This window comes from Tachyglossus aculeatus, chromosome X4 (assembly GCF_015852505.1).
Source record: "Tachyglossus aculeatus isolate mTacAcu1 chromosome X4, mTacAcu1.pri, whole genome shotgun sequence".
Taxonomy (NCBI): Eukaryota; Metazoa; Chordata; class Mammalia; order Monotremata; family Tachyglossidae; genus Tachyglossus; species Tachyglossus aculeatus.
In genome coordinates this window covers 52,859,373-52,881,734 of record NC_052098.1, presented here as the reverse complement: position 1 = coordinate 52,881,734, position 22,362 = coordinate 52,859,373, and the positions used below count along the sequence as shown (strand labels likewise).

Below are 22,362 nucleotides of genomic sequence, written 5' to 3'. Positions count from 1 at the left end.
AAAAAATCATGGCATTATCTAAGTACAGTAACGGATGACAAGTCGCTTTAATAATTTCTAGTTTGTTTTCCATTTTTCCGAGTATGTGGCTTTCAGATCTGATCTAATGTTTCCTTAGCTAGGCATGTTAATGAGCACACTGAGAGTACTAAATAAAAGGTGCTACCTTCCAATGAAACGTACGTGGAGGTGTGTAGTAAATACTCATCTCCAGAGATAGATTTGGCAGCATAATTTGTTCCTAAATGCGAGGTACTTTGTAGGTCTAAACCAGGAACAGTCTAGGGCCTCATATACTAAAGGAAGAGAGGGTGTGCAGAAGTGTTTCTTATTTCATGGGGGTCCTCATGACCTCACACAAAGAGGGATAGCACCACTAGGCACCCTAAGGCCAGATACATTGAGTTGGCAGAAGTTTGGAAGCTAGCAAAAATCGCTGACAGACCACAGGACCACAGAGGAGTCTAAAAATGCATGCTCTTCTAATTATTGTTTGGATTGGATGAAGCTTGACTCATCCCAGCTTCCGGGACAACATTTCTCAAATTGGACAGAGTAGACTTTGGTTCACTCAGCGTACACTTAGTCTTCTTTTGGATCGGAAAGTTGCTAGTTCTAAGTAATTTTACTGAATTTGGGAGGTTCGTCCAGAGTAAAGAAATGCCCGTGTCCTGCTTCGTTTAGAAAATCTGGATTGTAGGGCAAAGCCAAATCAATGCATTTTTATGGATAAGTGTAATATTTGAGGGCTAGCTTGGCTTTACTTCAGAGGAACCAAGTTCTCTACCACATCCACACCAGAATAACCCAAGCCTTCAGAATCATCTATGACCCTTTACTACTGTGAATTCCTTAAATCACACACCATCAAGGGAAGAAATTAATGTTCCCTGCCACCATGAATTATTGGCAACCGTTCTGTTTTTAGTACTTTTTAATATATGCGGGTACCTATGCAGAAGGGAACAAGATACAACCAACCATTCAAGATATCTTGGGGCTGTGTGCTCTGTGAAAGGGGTTTTACATTCAAGTTTGCTCATTCCCCCTCCCAGAATACCAGAGCTACCTTTCTGCAACAGAATTATAATCTCTTTTTGTTTAAGGCCAATACATCAAAGCCTCAGTAGGAAGTGCTTGGTCACTCGTGGTTTGCATTTCCTAAAGGTAAATGAAACTGCCAGCTCTGTGGACTCATGGACTGAACAAGTAAGCAATTTGTACATCATTTTTTAGGGGTAACTGAATTTATGCTAACTGCAAGGAGCCAGTATTTATCTGGCATATTTCTCTGAAAATTTATATCTCAGCATATCCCAGGAAAAGGGGAAGAAGAATGATGGTGACCACATGGCCCTAAATGTTCAGATGACCTTGTGCTGACTCTGCACAAGATGAAATTTTTTTCTTGTCTCTTTAATGCCGTGTTTTTCTGAGAAGGTTGGGTTGGTCCTAGAGGAATATCTGAGGGAGACCAGTCTTGTAAGATTGGGTCTTGAAGGCCCAGAAACCAGGCAACGGCTCACTCAGCGCCATTTGCCAGGTAGAGTCTATCGCAGTCTGCTTTCTCTGAAGTGCTAGCACTTGACCTTGCGTGAGCGTTACCCTGTCTTGGCTTTGAAATGTCATACCTAAGCTTGGAAACTTGACAGTAGCTTTGTCACATCTAATTATATTACTCCCCCGAGCCCCTTCCACTGCAATTTAAATTTATAAAGAGAATTTATCTCTGACATTCCCTGCATGTCCACTCTGTTATACTGCATCTGCTTCCTTGGATCACTTGAAGGATGGATCGTGTCTGAAAACATGCATTGCTAGTCCTATTACCTTTAAGTAAGTGGCTCTGATCTCCTCTAGGCATTCATGAAGGTGTTAGCTTTGTGCTACCATGGGCACTTGAAGGAAAAAAAGCCACTGGCATCAATATCCCCCTCCCTAGAATTCTTCTTGGCTTTATGGGCAATGCCAGAACTACTACAGTAGCCTATGCTTTTACTTCAGCAACAGGAAAAACTCAGCAGGGGCTTGGAGAAGTAAGTTTCTGCTGCAGCAAAGCTATCATTCATTCATTCATTCATATTTATTGAGCACTTACTGTGTGCAGAGCACTGTACTGAGCGCTTGGGAAGTACAAGTTGGCAACATATAGAGACGGTCCCTTCCCAACAGCGGGCTCACAGTCTAGAAGGGGGAGACAGAGAACAAAACAATACATATTAACAAAATAAAATAAATAGAATAAATATGTACAAATAAAATAAATAAATAGATTAATAAATATGTACAAACATATATACATATATACAGGTGCTGTGGGGAGGGGAAGGAGGTAAGGTGGCGGGGAAAGGGAGGGGGAAAGGGGGAGGGGAAGGAGGGGGCTCAGTCTGGGAAGGCCTCTTGGAGGAGGTGAGCTGTCAGTAGGGCCTTGGCGGATGTGGGGAGGGAGGGCAATCCAGGCCAGGGGGATGATGTGGGCTGGCGGTCGATGGTGGGAAAGGTGAGAACGAGGTACAGTGAGGAGATTAGTGGCAGAGGAGTGGAGGGTGTCGGCTGGGCTGTGGAAGGAGAGAAGGGAGGTGAGGTAGGAAGGGGCAAGGTGATGGAGAGCCTTGAAGCCGAGGGTGAGGAGTTTTTGCCTTATGCGTAGGTTGATTGGTAGTCACTGGAGATTTTTGAGGAGGGGAGTAACATGCACAGAGCATTTCTGGACAAAGACAATCCGGGCAGCGGCATGAAATATGGATTGAAGTGGGGAGAGACAGGAGGATGGGAGATCGGAGAGAAGGCTGATACAGTAATCCAGACGGGACAGGATGAGAGCTTGAACGAGCAGGGTAGCGGTTTGGATGGAGAGGAAAGGGTGGATCTTGGCAATGTTGTGGAGGTGAGACCGGCAGGTTTTGGTGACGGCTTGGATATGAGGTGTGAACGAGAGAACGGAGTCGAGGATGACACCAAGTTTGCGGGCTTGTGAGACGGGAAGGATGGTAGTGCCGTCAACAGTGATGGGAAAGTCGGGGGGAGTGGGCAGGGTTTGGGAGGGAAGACAAGGAGTTCAGTCTTGGACATGTTGAGTTTTAGGTGCCGGGAAGACATCCAGATGAAGATGTCCTGAAGACAGGAGGAGATGTGATCCTGGAGGGAGGGAGAGAGAGCAGGGGCAGAGATGTAGATTTGGGTGTCATCAGCGTAGAGATGATAGTTGAAGCCGTGGGAGTGAATGAGGTTACCAAGGGAGTGAGTGTAGATCGAGAACAGAAGGGGACCAAGAACTGAACCTTGAAAAACCCCTACAGTAACCCCTATCAACAGCATAATTACAGGTCGAGACAATCAACTTCTGCTGGAGTCAGAAGTGGTGTGAACCTGGGGTAGGGCATAAGGCAGGCGTATGATTTCATGACTTTTTCTTTCTTTTTTTAATGGTATTTTGTAAGCACCTACTATGTGCCAAACACTGTTTTAAGCCCTGAGGTAGATACAAGCTAATCATGTTCGTGCATTCATTCAATCATATTTATTGAGTGCTTACTGTGTGCAGAGCACTATACTATGTGCTTGGGAGAGAACAGTGCAACAATAAACAGACACAGTCCCTGCTCACAGTGAACTCACAGTCTTGGGGTGGGGGGGAGGAAACAGACATCAATATGTATAGGAGTGCTGTGGGGCTGGGATGGAGGAAGAACAAAGGGAGCAAGTTAGGGTGATGCAGACGGGAGTGGGAGAAGAGGAGAGGGGGGCTTAGTCTGGGAAGGTCTCTTGGAGGAGATGTGCTTTTGGTAAGGCTTTGAAGAGGGGGAGAATAATTGTCTGTCATATTTGAGGAGGGAGAGCCTGCCACGACAGAGGCAGGATGTGGGAGAGGGGTTGGCAGCGACATAAGCGAGATGTTGGACCCAGTCCATGTCCCACATGGGGCTCACAGTCTTAATCTCCATTTTACAGATGAGGTAACTGAGGCAAAGGGAAGTGAAGTGACTTGCCCAAGGTCATACAGCAGACAAGTGGCAGACCTGGAATTAGAACCCAGGTCCTTCTGACTCCCACACTCTTGCTCTATCCACTAGGCCACAAAGCTTCACTTCATTTAATAAAACACATGGTGTTTATTGAGCACTTACCGTGTGGAGAGCACTGTAGTAAGCACGTGGGAGAGCCCAGTACAACAGAGTCAGTAGACGTGTTCCCAGCCCACAACAAGCTTATGGTCTTGAAAGGGAGACAGACATTATTATAAATGAATAATTTATAATAGATAATTTATAGAGATGTACATAGATGCCATGGGGCTGAGGGTGGGGCAAATATCAAATGCCCAAAGGTTGCAGATCCAAGAGCATAGATAACACAGAAGGGAGAGGGAGCTGGGGAAAAGATGGTTAAGTTGGGGAAGTCTTCTTGGAGGAGATGTGGCTTCAATAATGCTTTGAGTGGGAAGAGCGGTGTTCCCGACGCATATGGAGGGGGAAGGAGTTCCAGGAAAGAGGAAGATGTGGGAAAGGGGTTGGCACTGAAATCGGTGAGATGGGGCACAGGGATCAAACTGGCACTAGAGGATTAAAGTATGAGTGCTGGGCTGTAGTAGGAGATCAGTAAGGTAAGGTCGGAGAGGGCAAGCTGATTGAGTGCTTTAAAACCAATGGTAAGGGGTTTCTTTTTAATGCAGAGGAAGATGGGCAACCGACTGGAAATTCTTGAGGAATGGGGAGACATGGACAGAACTTTTTTTTTTTTTTTTTTTTTTTTTTTTTTTTAGAAAAGTGATCTGTGCAGCCGAGTCAAGTATGGACTGGAGTGGAGAGAAACAGTAGGCAGGGAGGTCAGTGAGGAGGCAGATGCAGTAGTCAAGGTGTGAGATAAGTGCTTGGCTCAGCATAGTAGTAGTGTGGATGGAGAGGAAAGGACAGATTTTGGCCATATTGTAAAGGTAGAACTGAGAGGATTTGGTGACAGACTATGTGAGTTGAATGAGAGAGAGGACAATGCCAAGATTATGGGCTATTGAGAGAGGGAGGATAGTGGTATTGTCTTCGGTGATGGGAAAGACAGGGGCAGGACAGGGTTTGGGTGGGAATATGAGGAGTTCTATCTTGGACATCTTTAGTTAGAGGTGTCATCCAAGTAGAGATGTCCTGAAGGCAGGAGGAAATGCAAGGCTGCAAAGAAGTAGAACAATCACGATGGGAGAGGTAGACTTCACTGGCCTTGGTCCTGTGTTTACTCTGAGGACGAGGGCAGGGCGAGATACTTCTCTTAGCTGAAATGTATTTTACTGTCTCTGTCCTCCACTAGACTGTGAGCTTCTAGAGGGCAGAAATCATGTCTACTTACTCAGAGCCCAGACTTTGGAGTCAGAGGTCATGGGTTCAAACCCCGGCTCCGCCACTTATCAGCTGTGTGACTTTGGGCAAGTCACTTAACTTCTCTGTGCCTCAGTTACCTCATCTGGAAAATGAGGATTAAAACTGTGAGCCCCCCGTGGGACAACCTGATCAGCTTGTAACCTCCCCAGTGTTTAGAACAGTGCTTTGCACATAGTAAGTGCTTAATAAATGCCATTATTATTATTATTATTTTGTACTCTGTCAAATGCTTCTTACAGTGCTCTGTAGAGAGTAGGCACTGAACAAATACCATGGGTTGATTGACAGTGGAAAGAGCACAGGCCTGCAAGTTGGCAAACCCGGGTTCTAATATCTGCTCTGCCACTTAGCTACTGTGTGACCTTGGGCAAGTCACACCAGTCCTCTGGACTTCAGTTTCCGCATCTGGAAGTGGAGATACAAAACCTGTTCTCCCTTCCCCTTAGATTCGGTGCCCCTTGTGAGACAGGGACTATGCCTACCAGTGCTTAGTGCTTGGCTCATAATAAGCACTTAACAAATGTCATAATCATTCCTAGTATTAGGGAGATTGTCATAGGTGGAGGAAATTTGGGCCTAGGGGACATGATCTGTGGATCCTGATCAACTTTTCAGAGCAGCCAACCTCATTAGTTGCTGTCAGAGTCTTGGTCTGCTGATATTTTCAAATATATTTGTAAGATCTCTGAACATCATATAGAGGTCTTAATGTTGGTCCTTTAACTTCTGAATCTGACCTGCAGGAAAGGCCATGTCCTTTTTGCCCCACTGTGATCTGAAGCCACGTTGTGATTCTGCTACCTAGTAAATGATCAGGGGTGCAAGTAAACCAGAGCCCCAGTAAAGGAATAAGTGCCAGTTTTCTCATTCAGGTTGCAACCGTTTCAGAGTGAATACTTTTTTTTTTTGTCACTGGGCCACGTCACCTGGATTATGTGCTCCTCGGTGGTAAAGGGATTGAGATGCACCTCACTGATGTTTGTGCCAAGGAGTGGGCATAGTGGCACAGTGCAATTCCCTGCCCAGATGCTAAAGTGCAGTCTGCTGGCAGACATTCTCCTGAAACCCCCATCATTTTGTCTTCCCCGTTATCCCTAGAATCAAAGTCTATTCTTCCCAAACTGTCATACAATTTTTGCTTACATTTCAGGAGCCCCTGACAAGTCATGGGGAGGATAGGTTTCGTTGAGAAGATGAGATCTGCTTTGAAGATGCTAGGATTGATGCGTCAGTGGGATATCCAAGTAGAGATGTCCTGTAGGTAGAGGGAATATGAATATCTCATATCCATGTGTATCCATGTAGACATGGTAGTTGAAGGCATGAGAATGAATGAGTTCTAGATGGAGAATAGAACGGGACCCTGAACTAAGCCTTGAAGTTGGGAGACAGGAGGAGCCTGTGAAAGAGGCTGAGAAGAAGTAGCCAGAGAGATAGGAGGAGAATCAGCAGAGGACAGTATCAATGAAGCTAAGGTTCGCTCATTTTTTCGGGAGAAGGAGGTGGTTCAGAGTGTCAAAGCCAGCTGAAAGATCGAGGAGGATTAGGATGAAGTAGAGGCCATCGAATTTGGCTAGAAGGGGGTCATTAGTGACTTCAGAGAGGACAGTTTCTGTGAAATGAAGGGAGGGGAAGCCAGATAGCAAGGGATCAAAGAACAACCTGGCCCTGGGGTATTCCAGAAGCTGTAAGAGTAGGAATGGCTGGAGGAAAGGAAGATGGAGTGAATGAGGAAAGAGATTTTTTGAAGAGCACTGCAGAAGTTTGAGCAGGTGGGTCTTTCCCTGCTTGTATTTCTTGTCTGTATAAATCAGTGCCTGAACATTTCCATTCTTCATGGGTTTAACTGCAGTGATGACTTCATTAAATGTTGGAGAAAAGAACTGTGCTTTCATGTAATGGCAGATTAACTGTTCTTCATAGGCTGTAATCTTCAGTGGTCGATGGACTGTTAAGGAGATCACCGCAGACATTTCTTTTAAGGCTCCTTTCACTTTTCTGGGATAAGGGTTGAACCCGATCTGGCTTCAGATATTTGACCACCCTGAGATGGGAAAAATTAAAGCCCTTTGCTTGTTCCATATGTTGCCGTTACACAATGAAACGTGTGCATGCAGCCTGATGTAATAATGTTATAACGTGCTGAATCCTCAAACCTTTTCCTATATGTCTGGCAAGAGTCTTTACTTTACCCCTCCACTTTTTTTATGGTATCTGTTAAGCTCTTCTATGTGCCAGGCACTGTTCTAAGCAGCCGGAGTAGATACAAGCTAATCAGATTGGACACAGTCCCTTTCCAACATGGCGCTCACACTCTCAATCCCCATTTTACAGATAAGGTAGCTGAGGCCCAGAGAAGTAATAATAATAATAATAATAATTGTGGTATTCGTTAAGCACTTTTTTAAAATGGCATTTATTAAGTGCTTACTATGTGCAAAGCACTGTTCTAAGTGCTGGGGAAGTTACAAGGTGATCAGGTTGTCCCACGGGAGGCTCACAGTCTTAATCCCCATTTTCCAGATGAGGGAACTGAGGCACAGGGAAGTTAAGTGACTTGCCCAAAGTCACACAGCTGATAAGTGGCAAAGCCGGGGTTTGAACCCATGACCTCTGACTCCAAAGCCCGTGCTCTTTCCACTGAGCCACGCTGGAACACTTACTATGTTCCAGGCACTGGACTAATTGCAGTGGTAGGTACAAGTTTAACAGGTTGGACACAATCCTGTCCCACATAGTGCGCACAGTCTCAGTCCCCATTTTACAGATAAGGCACAGAGAGGTGAAGTGACTTGCCAAAGGTCACACAGCAGACAAGTGGCAGAGCAGGACTTAGAACCCTAGAATCTAGATCTTTCTGACTCTCAGGTTCATGTTTTATGCACTCGGCCATGCTGCTGTTGCCCTGTTTCCAACACTGGAAGAGGTTAGCAGGTTGCTTTCCAATTTTCAACAGGCCTTGCCTGCCTGGTAGCTCTAACGCACCTCCCTCTGATAGTACACTCTGAGGCAGCTGCCTCACTCATTTTGGGTCTGAAGGTGGCCCTGGGTGGAGCCACCTGAGTTTTTCAGTATTGCAATAGCAGTGATGCATTAGCTGGACTGTTGGCCCAGTGGATAGAGCACTGCTCTCATTTCTAGGAGATCTGGGTTCTAGTCCTGATTCCACCTGCTGGTGCTGTGCCATCAGTGGTGAAGGTTCTGAACAAAGAGTCTCTTTGCTGCTGGAGAAGCAGTGTGGCTCAGTGGAAAGAGCACGGGCTTTGGAATCAGAGGTCAGGGGTTCAAATCCCGGCTCTGCCAATTGTCAGCTGTGTGACTCTGGGCAAGTCACTTCACTGCTCTGGGCCTCAGTTCCCTCATCTGTGAAATGGGAATTAAGACTGTGAGCCCCATGTGGGATAAACTGGTCACCTTGTAACCTCCCCAGCGCTCAGAACAGTGCTTTGCACATAGTAAGCACTTAATAAGTGCCATCGTTATTATTATTATTATTTGGTGGAAGGGGACAGGCCCAGCAGGAATCCTGAAAAATAAATGACTAAGCTGGGCATCAAAACTGCACAGGCCATCAAGGCAAGTGGTTTCTGGGCCACAGTACCATGGCATGGTATTGGCACTGTGCTGTGGTCATTTCGGCCATAAATAGCGGAAACCTGGGCAGACACTGTGCGACGTGCTGTGGCCCTGTCTACCTACTGGGTTACTGTGCTCTATGCCCCAGTGGGAGCATGACTGGCAGAGAATAGAGAGAGTGGTACTGTGAAAACTACTATAGCATTATAATCGATCTCTTCATGCAAGTCTTTCAACACAGAAGCAAGATTTGTCCATCATTTCTGGTGGGAGACTGCAACATCATCAGCAGGAATGGTAACAATGCTTATGGATTCATTTACACTCTTCAGGGATACATAGAAGTTTTTAATTTAGTTTCCATTTGCGTAACCCTTTATCACTTCAAAGTGGCTTCCTATCATTTCTCATGCATAGTCCTTAAATGAGTTGTGTGTCATGGTGTAGGTTTCAGTAAGCATCTTTATTGCCTATCAATCAATGGTATTTATTGAGTGTGGAGTGTGTAAACACCCCATTAGACCGTAAAATACTCCTCTAGGCTATAAGCTCCTTGTGGGAAGGAAAATTGTATAACAAATTTGTTGTATTTTACTCCCCCAAACACTTAGTACAGTGCTCTACACACAATAAGTGCTCAATAAATAGCATTAATTGATTGATTGATGCAGAATATTGTACTAAGTGCTTAGGTGATTACACTACAAAAGATTTGGTAGATATGGTCCCTGCCCTCAAGAAGCTCAAAATTTAGTCGGGAGGACAGACATTAAAATCAATTACAGCTAGGGAAAACAGAAGAATATAAGGATATGGACCTAAGGACTGTGGGCTGGGCGTGGGGTGAGTTACAAAGTGTTTAAGATGTAGAGAAGCAGTGTGGCTCAGTGGAAAGAACATGGGCTTTGGAGTCAGAGGTCATGGATTCAAATCCCGGCTCTGCCACTTGTCAGCTGTGTGACTTTGGGCAAGTCACTTAACTTCTCTGTGCCTCATTTCCCTCATCTGTAAAATGGGGATTAAGACGGTGAGCCCCCAAAGGGACAACCTGACCTCCTTGTAACCTCCCCAGCACTTAGAACAGTGCTTTGCACATAGTAAGCGCTTAATAAATGCCGTCATTATTATTATTATTCTCTGGGCCTCAGTTACCTCATCTGGAAAATGGGATTAAGACTGTGAGCCCCATGTGGGATGACCTGATCGCCTTGTACCCTCCCCAGTGCTTAGAACAGTGCTTTGCACATAGTAAGCACTTAATAAATGCCATCATTATTATTGTTATTATTGCAGATGCAAGTGCATAGATGACACAGAAGGGAGGGCTAGTAGGGAAAATGAAGTTAATCAGAGACTGCCTCTTTCTTATGGTATTTGTTTAGCACTCACTATGTGCCAGGCACTGTACTAAGTGCTGGGGTGAATACAAATAATTCAGGTTGGACACGGTCCCTGTCTCACACAGGGCTCACAGTTTCAGTCCCCATTTTACAGCTGGCACAGAGAAGTGAAATGACTTGCCCAGGGCCACACAGCAGGCAAGTGGTGGAAGTGATATTAGAACCCATGACCTTCTGAGTCCCAGGCCTGTGCCCTATCCAATATGTCATGCTGCTACTGTGGGCCTCCTCTTGAAGGATATATGATTTTAGTTGGGCTTTGGAGGTGGTGAGAGTGGTGGTCCGTCAGATATGAATGGGGAGGGAGTTCCTGGCCAGAGGGAGGACATGAGCAAGGGGCTGGTGGGCTCTAGCTGTAATTGACAAACAGTAGGTTGACATTAGAAGAGTGAAGTTTGCAGGCTGGGTTGTAGGAGGAGATTAGTGAGCTCAGGGTAGGACAATGCCTTAAAGCTGATAGTAAGGAGCCTTTGTGATGCAGAGGTGGAGGGGCAACCATTGGAGGTTATTGAGGAGTGGGAAGATGTGCACAAAATGACTTTCTAGAAACATAATCCAGGCAGCAGAGTGAAGTATGGACTCGAGTAGGGAGAGAGTGGAGGCAAGGAGGTCAGCGAGAAGGCTGACGCAATAGGTGGGAGTCATTAAGAGATGTAAGATAGTAAGAATGCATTGCATGTTTTGGGGCAAGTAGTTGACCAAGGTGAGGAAGTAGTGGTGGCGTGGGAACTCAGCAGATTGCTTTACCAGCGGATAGCTGAGGCCTGCAGCATGACAGAGAGGCTGCTCAGCCTCTTCCATCAATCAATCAATCAATCAATCAATCAATCGTATTTATTGAGCGCTTACTATGTGCAGAGCACTGTACTAAGCGCTTGGGAAGTACAAATTGGCAACATATAGAGACAGTCCCTACCCAACAGTGGGCTCACAGTCTAAAAGGGGGAGACAGAGAACAGAACCAAACATACCAACAAAATAAAATAAATAGGATAGAAATGTACAAGTAAAATAAATAAATAAATAAATAAATAAATAGAGTAATAAATATGTACAACCATACAGTCCCTCCTACAACCAGCCAGTGTGAGGGAAAAGTGGCAAGGAGAGGCCTTCTCAACTTTCAGATGTTTTAAAAGACTGTGACTGTGGCAGTAACTGTTGATCTCTGAACTGTTCTCTCTGAGCAGCAAGAAGTCTGAAACTTCATAGAATGTGTTTCCAGTCTTAATGGCTGCTTGGTAGAAGAATCTTATGTCCTTATATTTTCCCATTTCCCCTAGCCATAATTTATTTTAATATCTGTCTCCCCCTCTAGACTGTAGACTCCTTGTGAGCAGGGATCATGTCTAACAATTCTACCGTACTGTATTCGTCCCAGAGTTTAGTATGGTGCCTGCACACGGTAAGCACTAAGTGAATACTGTGGACCTGCCAAACGTTAGAGAAGGACTCTGACCTAGTGGAAAGAGCACAGGCCTTGGAGTCTGAAGCCTTGGGTTCTAATCCTGACTCTGCCATTTGCCTGCTGTGTGACCTTGGACGAGTCATGTACTTTTCCCGTGTCTGTTTCCTTACACGTAAAATGGGGATTCGCTATCCGTTTTCTCTACTTACATTGCGAGCCCCCTGTAAGATACTGTCCCACAGTGCTTAGTGCAGTGCCTGGCACATGAGATGTGCTTAACAAACGCAGCGATTATTATTGAGTTAGAGTGATTTCTTGACGGTCTTCCCTGAGTGAGTGCCCTCTCACTTTCCAGTCTGAATCACGGTCAAAAACAAAGCCTTTAGGTCGCTTTTGTGTGGTTATTCTTATTTTAGTGTTTTGACACTATTCAAATAAAAGGCCCTTTCATTTGATATTTTATAAAAAGGTAATTGTATAAGTAAAAACGAATCAATGACTGATTAAAATGTAAGTTTCATTTTGGTATCCACTGATGTCAGTTGCACACACACACCTGCAGCAATGTGTGTGGTTTTATGTTTTTTCAGTAATGCTCTACTCTATCAAAAGGCATAGTTTAAATAAATAGTACAGGCATGTCCTAGCAATTCCCCTTTGCTAAAAGCTTCAAGCAAGCAAGATTGTTCCCAAATCTTCTCCCTGGCATCTACAAATTTTTAAACTCTTTGACACTTTTTGCAGAAATCTTGTTCTTGCGGAAAGCTGCCGCATTTCATGAATATACTTTTTGACTGTGTTTTCCTGGCAAGCTCATTTTTGCTTGGGAGTAATCCATCTCCAAATCAGAAAAGTCACTTTAAATGGGGTGTTGTCAACTAGATGAGAGTCACAGTTTAACTGCATTAACATGGTTACCAAGTGAAAGGAGATGGCAGTTAAATGGAATGCTTAATACATGGTTTTAACCTCATGGGTTGCAAGAAAAACAGTGAAGAAAAAAGAGTTTCTGTTTATTTATCTCTGTCATAGTTTCTCTCCTGTGCTGGATCCAGCATTATCTACTGACGGAATAAACAGATATGAACTTGAAAAAAAATTCCCAGTATGTTGATAAAATTGTTGGTGTCACCCAATGAATCATGAATTATTTCGACGCCATGTGGGCATCAAAATGTGCCATACCCTTGTTTCTTAACTCACTGCTGTGCTATTGGATTTTGCCCCAGTGGAAATTAGGTTGAATAAGGGAGGAGGGAAAATCCTTGAGAATCAATGAATTATGTGTCTCTTTTTACCACCTCATGGGAGAGGTACTTATTTTGAATTATCATTATTTAGTATACTGAGAACTGATCTGTTTAGATAGAGTAGGGAGATGGGATCTCTGCCAAGTATTTTAAGAAGGCTTTTAATAGTTATTTCTTACCAGGCTACTGAGGAGTTTAAAAAATTAAAAATATTAATATGCATCTTCCTCCCCAGCTCCAGTATTCTTAATTCAGGCAACACACTAATTGAATGATTTGGGTTTAGAGAAGACTTTTTTTCTGACCTGAGTTTCTCCTATCGAGGTTAGTGAAAAGCTAGGGGTGAGAAGAAAGCCTTGCTTTTCCTTCATCATTGACAGTCATTCATTCAATCATATTTATTGAGTGCTTACTATGTGTAGAGCACTGTACTAAGCATATTTATTTACTTTTTTAATGGCCTTTATTAAGCACTTACTATGTGCAAAGCACTGTTCTAAGCACTGGGGAGGTTGCAAGGTCATCAGGTTGTCCCTTGGGGGGCTCACAGTCTTAATCCCCATTTTGCAGATGAGGTCACTGAGGCACAGAGAAGTTAAGTGACTTGCCCAAAGTCACACAGCTGACAATTGGCAGAGCAGGGGTTTGAACCCATGACCTCTGACTCCAAAGCCCGTGCTCTTTCCACTGAGCCACGCTGCTTCTCTACTTCTTCTCCCACATTCTTAAAGACGAGTAAATTAAGTTTTGTGGGATTAAATAACTGTAGAATCACCTGCTCCCATGGAGACCCATTCTCTTGAAGCTCAGTGTTCTGCAGTGATAATGATGACTGTGGTATTTAAATGCTTATTATGTGCCAAGCACTGTGATGACCCCTGGGGTGGATACAAGCAGATCAGACACAGTCCCTGTATTGAATTCGCATTTTACAGAGGAGGAAACTGGGGCACAGCGGGATTAAGTGACTTGTCCGAGGTTACACAGCAGCAAGGGACAGAGCCAGGATTAGAACCCAGGTCTCTTGATTGTCAGTCCTGCACAATTTTCACTAGGCCATTTTGTTTCTCAGTTGAAGTAGAGTCACAATCCATCCACCCAACTGGACTGGATAAATGGCAGTGGATTTGGGGGAAAATGGCAATCTCAGTTTCTCCCTTCCTGGTTTGTCCAAAATGGGGTGGTCTATTTCTTCATTCATTCATTCAATCATATTTATTGAGCACTTACTGTGTGCAGAGCACTGTACTAAGCGCTTGGGAAGTAGAAGTTGGCAACAAATAGAGACGGTCCCTACCCAACAACGGGCTCACAGTCAGGAGTTCACTGACTTCTTCTGTCCGCACAAGATATTTTGAGGAGTGCTGTTCTACAAGCCACAGTGCAACACTTCCTAGATTACGTAGGCAAAGGAGTTGTTAGAATGTCACAGATCACCAACATTTTTTAGTCCATGATACAAATGGCCCATTCAACCCCATGAAGCGGTCGGGAGAGTGAACTCCCCTCCTCAAAAATCTCCAGTGGCTACCAATCAACCTACACATCAGGCAGAAACTCCTCACCCTCGGGTTCAAGGCTCTCCATCACCTCGACCCCTCCTTCCTCACCTCCCTTCTCTCCTTCTACAGCCCAGCCCACACCCTCCGCTCCTGTGCCGCTAATCTCCTCACTGTGCCTCGTTCTCGCCTGTCCTGCCATTGACCCCCGGCCCATGTCATCCCCCTGGCCTGAAATGCCGCCCTCCCCACATCCGCCAAGCTAGCTCTCTTCCTCCCTTCAAGGCCCTTCTGAGAGCTCACCTCCTCCAGGAGGCCTTCCCAGACTGAGCCCTCTCCTTCCTCTCCCCCTCCTCCCCCTCTCCATCCCTCCTGCCTTACCTCCTTCCCTTCCCCACAGCACCTGTATATATGTTTGTACATATTTATTACTCTATTTATTTATTTTACTTGTATATATCTATTCTATTTATTTTATTTTGTTAATATGTTTGGTTTTGTTCTCTGTCTCCCCCTTCTTGACTGTGAGCCCACTGTTGGGTAGGGACCATCTCTATGTGTTGCCGACTTGTACTTCCCAAGTGCTTAGTACAGTGCTCTGCACACAGTAAGCACTCAATAAATATGATTGATTGATTGATTGTAGGCCCCTCTCTAGATTGTAAATTCACTGTGGGTGGGGAACATGTCTGTTACAGTCTTGTACTGTACTCTCCCAAGTGCTTAACACAGTGCCCTGCATAGACTAAGTACTGAGTAAACAAGATTGATCAATTGATAGATTGACTGTATGGGATGTCCACAGAAGAGCTGTAGTGGTTTAAGGAGACAGTAACTTCTGGATTTAAGATAGGAACATGAACCAGTTCAAGGATAGGCTGTTAATCCTGGATCTAATATAAGATTCTGCCATACAATTACTATGGCTAGCGAAACCTTAAAGTAGGCTCATACTGGATGTCTTTTCCATATCAAAGAGAATACCAGCACAGTCTACACATTTAGAAAGAGCTCTATCACAGGTGAGTGTGGGGTATTTGCCCTTCCCTCCAGACCCCAGAAAGAGCACAGGCTTGGGAGTCAGAGGTCGTGGGTTCTAATCCCGGATCCTCCACTTGTCTGCTGTCTGATTTGGGGCAAATCACTTCACTTCTCTGTGCCTCAGTTACCTCATCTGTGAAATGGGGATTAAGACTGTGAGCCCCGTGTGGGACAGGGATTGAGTCTGACCCAATTATCTAATATGTACCCCGATGCTTAGTACAGTGCCTGGAACGTTGTAAACACTTAAGAAATGCCATTGAAAAATGAGAATTGGCCTAAAGACAAAGATCAAAATCTATCTTCTTGTCATCACAACATTGCTTTATGTCACTAGCCTTGTAACCTGCTTGCTCGTCCTTGCCTTGTGGCCTACGGCTCGGACAGCTCACCAAAAGACCTCTTCCCTACCACTGCATCTTGGAGCATACCTTCACAACCTGTAGAACATTGGCAAGCTTCACTCTCTCAGGACCAGGAACTGGCAGCTGTGGTTACTTGGGACAGGGTCTAGAAATTGCAGTCGTTGAAGTTCCAAGACTTCACCATGAACTCCCCAGCCCCTCCATCTTTCCACCCCATCCTGGGCCTGCTTTGCCAACCCAGTTTCAAACATATCATCCCCAACACTGCAACCCACTTGCTCATGCCCGCCCTTATTCCTGGGTGCTGCGATGGCCATGCCAATGCATCTCGAGGCCTGCTGGAGGAGGTGAGCCTTCGGTAGGGCTTTGAAGGGGGCAGGGGGAGTGTGATTGTTCACACCTCTCATTTCCCCTCCTTATTAATCGCCCTCCCTTCAGTGCTGCCTATGCACTTGAATCCATACCCAGTGGGTTCTAGCACTCAGATACTCATTCAACCCCCATCCCCAAAGCATTTGGGTACATATCCTTATATTAGGTTGCTTTTCCTACTTGTAATTCTATTTTAATGCCTTTCTCCCATGCTATACTGTAAGCTCCTTGAGGACAGGGATCATGTCTACTTAGTCTGTTGTACTCTGACAAGTGCTTAGTATGGTGCTAAGCACACAGTAAGTGCTTCAGTGAAGTCACCGATGGGTAAAATGACAAACTGCACCAAGATCCTGCAGCATCGCGGGATTGAAGGCACTAAGGTGATGGCCATCAGTGCTCAGGTGCAGTGGTGCAGTCATCTGATGCAAGTGGATGATCAAAAGATTCCCAAGATGATCTTCTATGGAGAGTTCAGGGGTGCAGCCTGCTCCAGAGGTGGCCAGAGGAGGTGATACAAAGACGTACTGAAGGCCACCCTCAGGGCTGACTCCATTGATACCAGTGCTTGGAAGTGCATGGTCAAGAGCTGTTGGAGTCAGAGCTGTCATTCAGCTATTCAGTCCCCTAAGGACAAATGCACTAAGTTAAATGGGGTTTCTGTAAGGAGGCATGAGAAACAGAGATTGTGGAGAAGACCGAGTGACAAGATTGTCACAACAAAACAAGATAAGGATGCTCAGTTAGAACGGGAAATTCTTAAAGTATCTGTGCAGGGTTAGGGATATGATTAAGTAGAAACATAGAACTAGCCCTTGTATACTAAGGGGGAGGGAAGAGAGCTAGTGCGAAATTAGGACAAAGTCACCCATAGTTCCATCAGCGAGAAGTGACCTCGACTGGACACAGAACATAACCCAATATCAGAGCTATAAGAGGAATGTTCGGAGGAGGGACGGAGAGGAGGAGCTGGGATGACGACAAATGGACCTCCGTGAGGAGATAAGGCGGGGCTAAGCTTGATATATAGCAGGAAGGAAGGGACTCAATTTTTGTATTGCTTTCCTGAAACGTGGGCTCCTCAGGATAGCTGCCTGAGTAATCTTCAACATTTAATGCCATGTGCTGAGAAGGGCACCAAAAGTGGGGTCGGTGGGAGAGCGGCCCGCTCTGTGCTTCAGAAGCTGAGCTTCAAGAGTGAAGCGGAAGATTGGCCACCTTTGGGGACAAGCGCTGTCTTCGCCTCGGGTGGTCAACAGGCAGGTTGGTCACGGAGCAGTTTCCAGGGCAACATCTTGATCTGCGACTGTGATTCAACAACCCCCAAAAAGGCTCGAGACCGGGGAACTCAGAGGAACACGACGCAGAGAGTAAGGGGATCAGATGCAATAGCACTTACAGGACTGGCGTTCTAGAAGCTGACGGACTCAGTAGGTGAGTCTGGGTAACACTGTTCAAAGATTGGGGGTGGAGGGGGCTGCTCTACTAAGGAGCACCATTGGGTCAGTCATATTTTCTGGGAATGTGGGGTTCGTTGGTCCCCTGGACCGATGGTGGGGCTGGAAATAATGGCTGAATGAGGAATTAGGGAAAATCTCTAAGGCCAGAAAGAATAAGAAGAAAGGGGTTCTCTTTCAGGTATTTGAGTGGAGTTGGGGGGAGCCCTATGGGAGATAACGACTGATCTCGATCAAGAGACTAAGGTCATTGAAGAAGTGTAGCAGTATAGGGATTTTTGTAGGCAATAGGTCATGAAAGTAAATCAATCAATCATATTTATTGAGAGTTTTTTGGGTGCAGAGCACTGAACTAAGCACTTGGGAGAGCCTGGCACATTGTAGACACTTAAGAAATACCGCAATCATTATTGTTATTCCAGTGTAACAGAGTCAGTGGATACATTCCCTTCCCACAGAGAGCTTAGAGTCCAGATTCTGGAGCCTGAGTTGGGTCATAGCAGACAGGAATCGGCTCAGGTCCAGGGGATTACAGCACTAGAATTGGAAATGGACCAAAAGAATGGAGAAATCTTGGAAATTAAGTAACACCCAGAGCAACCATAGGGACCCTCCACATCAAACTTATATCTAGCCCTTCCCAGAGCCCCAAAGACTGTAAGGGGGGAGGCCAATATTGTGCATGGTGACACTAGCAGAGGTTGCAGCAGTGAAGTAGAAAGAGCACAGTCTTGGGAGTCAGAGGTTGTGGGTTCTAATCCCAGATCGGCCACTTGTCAGCTGTGTGACTTTGGGCAAGTCACTTATCTCCTCTGCGCCTCAGTTACCTCATCTGTAAAATGGAGATTAAGATGTGAGCCCCACGTGGGACACCCTGATTACCTTATATCTACCACAGCGCTTAGAACAGTGCTTGGCACATAGTAAGCACTTAACAAATACCATCATCATCATCAATCATGAGGCAACTTGGCCCCAGGGCTCAGGCACGGGTGCCAGAGGTGCCGAGGCCAGATCAGCCATGCCTCTTGGTTCTGGGAACCCCCCAGGACTCCAAACCCCTTTACTCAAATAATCTTTACTAGTTTAACCCCAGAGGAGAGGCAGGTTTTCTTGTAACACATATTTATGGCTCTTAACGACTGAGACATCTTCATGCGATGGCTTCCTGAAGTACAAGTCTAGAATTCCCCAATATCAACCCGGGGACCAATCAAGACTGTGGCATAGTTGGGAGGCCCCTTTATGGTTATGTATCAGATATGATCCGGGATCTACGGTCCGTCGGGTGGTGGTACAGAGACCGGGTTTTGTTCGAGCATGTGACTCAACTGAAATATGTGAAATGCTAGGGAGGGATACCTGATCCAAAGGAACCTCCTTCTGTTCCCGCAGGAGACCGCTGAGGAGAGGGCGCAGCGGCCAGACACCGGGCATCAGCAGATTGCTTGAAAGGAGGAGGTGGGGAAGACTGGTATCATCTGCTCAGTCTGAGTGGCCTCTCTTGTGACTTTGTTGTAACTGCCTAATTGCTGTAGGGTGTTGTTATCTAAGTGCTCGGGAGGGAACTGATCTGATCCGGGCTCAGGGAGTGGAAACATTGCGGCTCGGTGGTCACACTTCTAGCTGTGACCGCAGCATCGTTTGCACTCATACAACTCGTACGGTGCCTCGGGACTGGTATTTGGTCATCCAGTAGGTAAGGGAAGTAGATCTCTTGAATTCAAGGTTACCCCTCAGATCACAATGAGGTCTATCCTAACAAGATGGTTACTCGTGATAGGAATGACAGAAATCTGGAGGCAAGGGATCTCGAGACCAAGAACCCAGATTTCCCCAAAGAGCTGGAATGAGACTGCCATGAGGATGGTTTGGAATAACGGGGGCATCACCCGCTGGGTAGGGGGAGAAAGAAAGAATTCCTCCAACTGGAGTATTTGCACTCAGAATACCAAAGCCTTTGAGGCAGTCGATTGGCTTTGGTTGGTGAAGGTCTTGGGTCGACTACTTATGCAGGGTCCTTGGGGCGCTAGTCTGAACCAGATTCTAAATACCTTCACCCAGGATCTGGGCAACCCTATCACCGTAAGGAAGGACCAGTTGCCGGTCATACAAAATAACAGCACCTTCAGGACAGATGTGGACAGGGACCACCGAGATATCTGTTGGGTGGGGCTGAACCAGAAAAAACAATTGAATTATACGTTAAGCGAGAGAATCAGAGTCGAAATTCCATGGCTTCCCCCGTGGGTCAGGAAAGGCCTAGCCGAGAATGCCATCCTAAAGAAGAGACCCCTCTGGGCCCTCCTGAAAGACAGATCGGTACACAGCAGGTTCTGTCCCATGAGGGAAACAGTGACAATCTGGTCCATTGGGGCCTTTTGGGTAAGCTGGTCCTACTCAGAATGTTTCTCTTACAGTCGTGTTTGGGGAATAACAGAACTGGGAACGGGGGTGTGGAATCTGGTCATTGAGACCAATTTACAGTCAAGGAATCAAGCCCAGGGGAACCAGGAGTTGGGGGAGGTCTTTACTCTTGCCTTCCAAACCGCTAGCCAAGAGTGGACCCAATTACATCTCTTAAGAGCAAAGATGAAGGAGCTGTTAGAGAAGCACAGTGAGATGATGGGCCAGCTGTTCCAGATTGTACCCGCAGGAGCATGGTGCCACGATGCCCAAAGAATAGTTTTCACCATGCTGTTATGTATGCAACGGGAAGTATACCTGCAGAAGGGGCTAGAAGAGCTGACCCATTTTTTACCCTCCAAATCCCACCCAGTAAGGGATCCTCCACAGTGTCCAGGACTGGTAGGGGGGTGCTACGGAAAAGGGCAGGGGGATAGCATTCAGGTATGCAGACAGTCTGGGCCACCATTCTGTCAGTTTCCAATTGGGATTGTGGAAAAGGGGGAATGGGTAAGACTGGCATGTACCTGGGTAGAAACCTGGAATGGCACACATATCAGCATCTGGTCCTCAGAGACCTGTAGCCCAGACAACCCTGGGAACCTCAGGGACAGCTTTTGGTGTCCCTCGAGGCAAAAGAGGGATAAAAATTGGTCAGTAGCCTGGATCAACCTCACGAGAGGATCCCGGTACTTGAGGGATGGACGATACGCCCAGTGTAGTTTAACCGGGAGGGCAATCAAGAGACGAACCCGAGCCTGGGGGGAATGGGGACACCAGACCTTCATGACAGGGAGCTGGTGGATTCTCAACAATTCCTGTTGGGTCAATATCAGCGGGAAAGTAATTTTCCCAGCATTAGGCATCAAAGGACCCACCGTACGGGGGAACCTGACACCACCCAGTCTCACCTCCAAGGATAGTGACTACCTGGAAAGGGTCTTGAGGGCTTGGGATAATGGGACACAAACATGGGAGATTGTGGTGAGCCAGCTCCGAATGGCCATTGAAAAAGCTGTATCCCGAGCCAAAGAGTATGGCCAAACTTGTCAAAGGTGGAAGGAGGACTGGTTGTTTCTCTGTTCATCAGAGTCATTGCTGATAAACATCATCCATGCATGTGTACTTGCCATCCTGGCTGGTATTGTGCTTGGAATGGGATTGCTAATCCTATGCAAATACTAGAACCAGCAGAAAGCTGTCCAGAGACCGAAGGATTTACTCGGCTCTGGGGGTCACGGAGGCCCACAAGAGAAAAGAAGGTGAAGGCATGTAAGGAGAAACAGAGACTCTGGAGAAGAGGGAGTGATGGGCTTATGATGGCAAAAATAAAATAAGCAAGCTAGTTTAGGGTGGGAAATTCTAACACTAGATGTGGAGGGGGAGGGATATGATTGAGTAGAAACCTAGAACTAACTCATGGGTACTAGGAGGTAAATATGACAGTTAGTGCAAACACAGTAGAGAAATTAAAAGAGATGACCCATAACTGCGTACAGAAGATGACGTCGACTGAACGCAGAACATGGCCCAACAAACGAGCCATAAAAGGGATGTCCGGAGAAGGGTGGAGGACGAACAGCTGGGATGATGACAGACGGACCTCCATGATGAGCCAAGGCGAAGCCAAGGTGGACTTTATGGGGGAGGGAAGGGACTCAATCTTTAGAAAAAATGGGCCTGTAACATATGCTCCTCAGGACAAGAGTACCCGAGTAATAAACCTTCAATATTGAATGCTGTGTGCTGTGCTGGGGGCCAAGAGCAAGGTTGTGGGGAGAGGGGTTCACTCTGGGGCAAGAGAGGATGCAGCCTCCGGTGATTCACAGGAAGCAGGCATCAAGAGGGGGGTGAATGGGAACAAATTCACTGACTTGGCCTGGGGTGGTCCATGGACAAGTTAGTCATAGAACAGTTTTGAGGCTAACAGTCCCAGCTCTGTCAATTGTCAGCTGTGTGACTTTGCGCGAGTCACATCACTTCTCTGGGCCTCAGATCCCTCATCTGTAAAGTGGGGATTAAGACTGAGCGCCCCCCGTGGGACACTCTGATCACCTTGTAACCTCTCCAGCGCTTAGAATAGTGCTTTGCACATAGTAAGTGCTTAATAAAAGCTATAAAAAAGTGTTGCATAACAACCAGTGCTGCCCTTTGCATCAGGAATTAGCTGTGTACCTTACACCTGGAACCTCCAAACTCACTTCGGAACACACTGGTAG

The 22,362-nt window shown here is 46.1% G+C and overlaps 1 protein-coding gene across 1 annotated transcript; it reads left to right on the top strand.

Moving 5' to 3' along the window:
• The first annotated feature begins 17,277 nt into the window (after positions 1 to 17,277).
• On the top strand, positions 17,278 to 21,880 carry LOC119948085. Its single transcript, XM_038769953.1, has 2 exons — positions 17,278 to 17,714; positions 19,133 to 21,880. The coding sequence occupies exon 2, from the start codon at positions 19,484 to 19,486 to the stop codon at positions 21,326 to 21,328; it is 1,845 nt and encodes a 614-aa protein (XP_038625881.1). The 5' UTR covers positions 17,278 to 17,714; positions 19,133 to 19,483; the 3' UTR covers positions 21,329 to 21,880.
• Positions 21,881 to 22,362: the final 482 nt, after the last annotated feature.

Coding starts and splice junctions, on each gene's coding strand:
- LOC119948085 (XM_038769953.1), top strand. CDS start 19,484: ATGAGGTCTATCCTAACAAGATGGTTACTCGTGATAGGAATGACAGAA.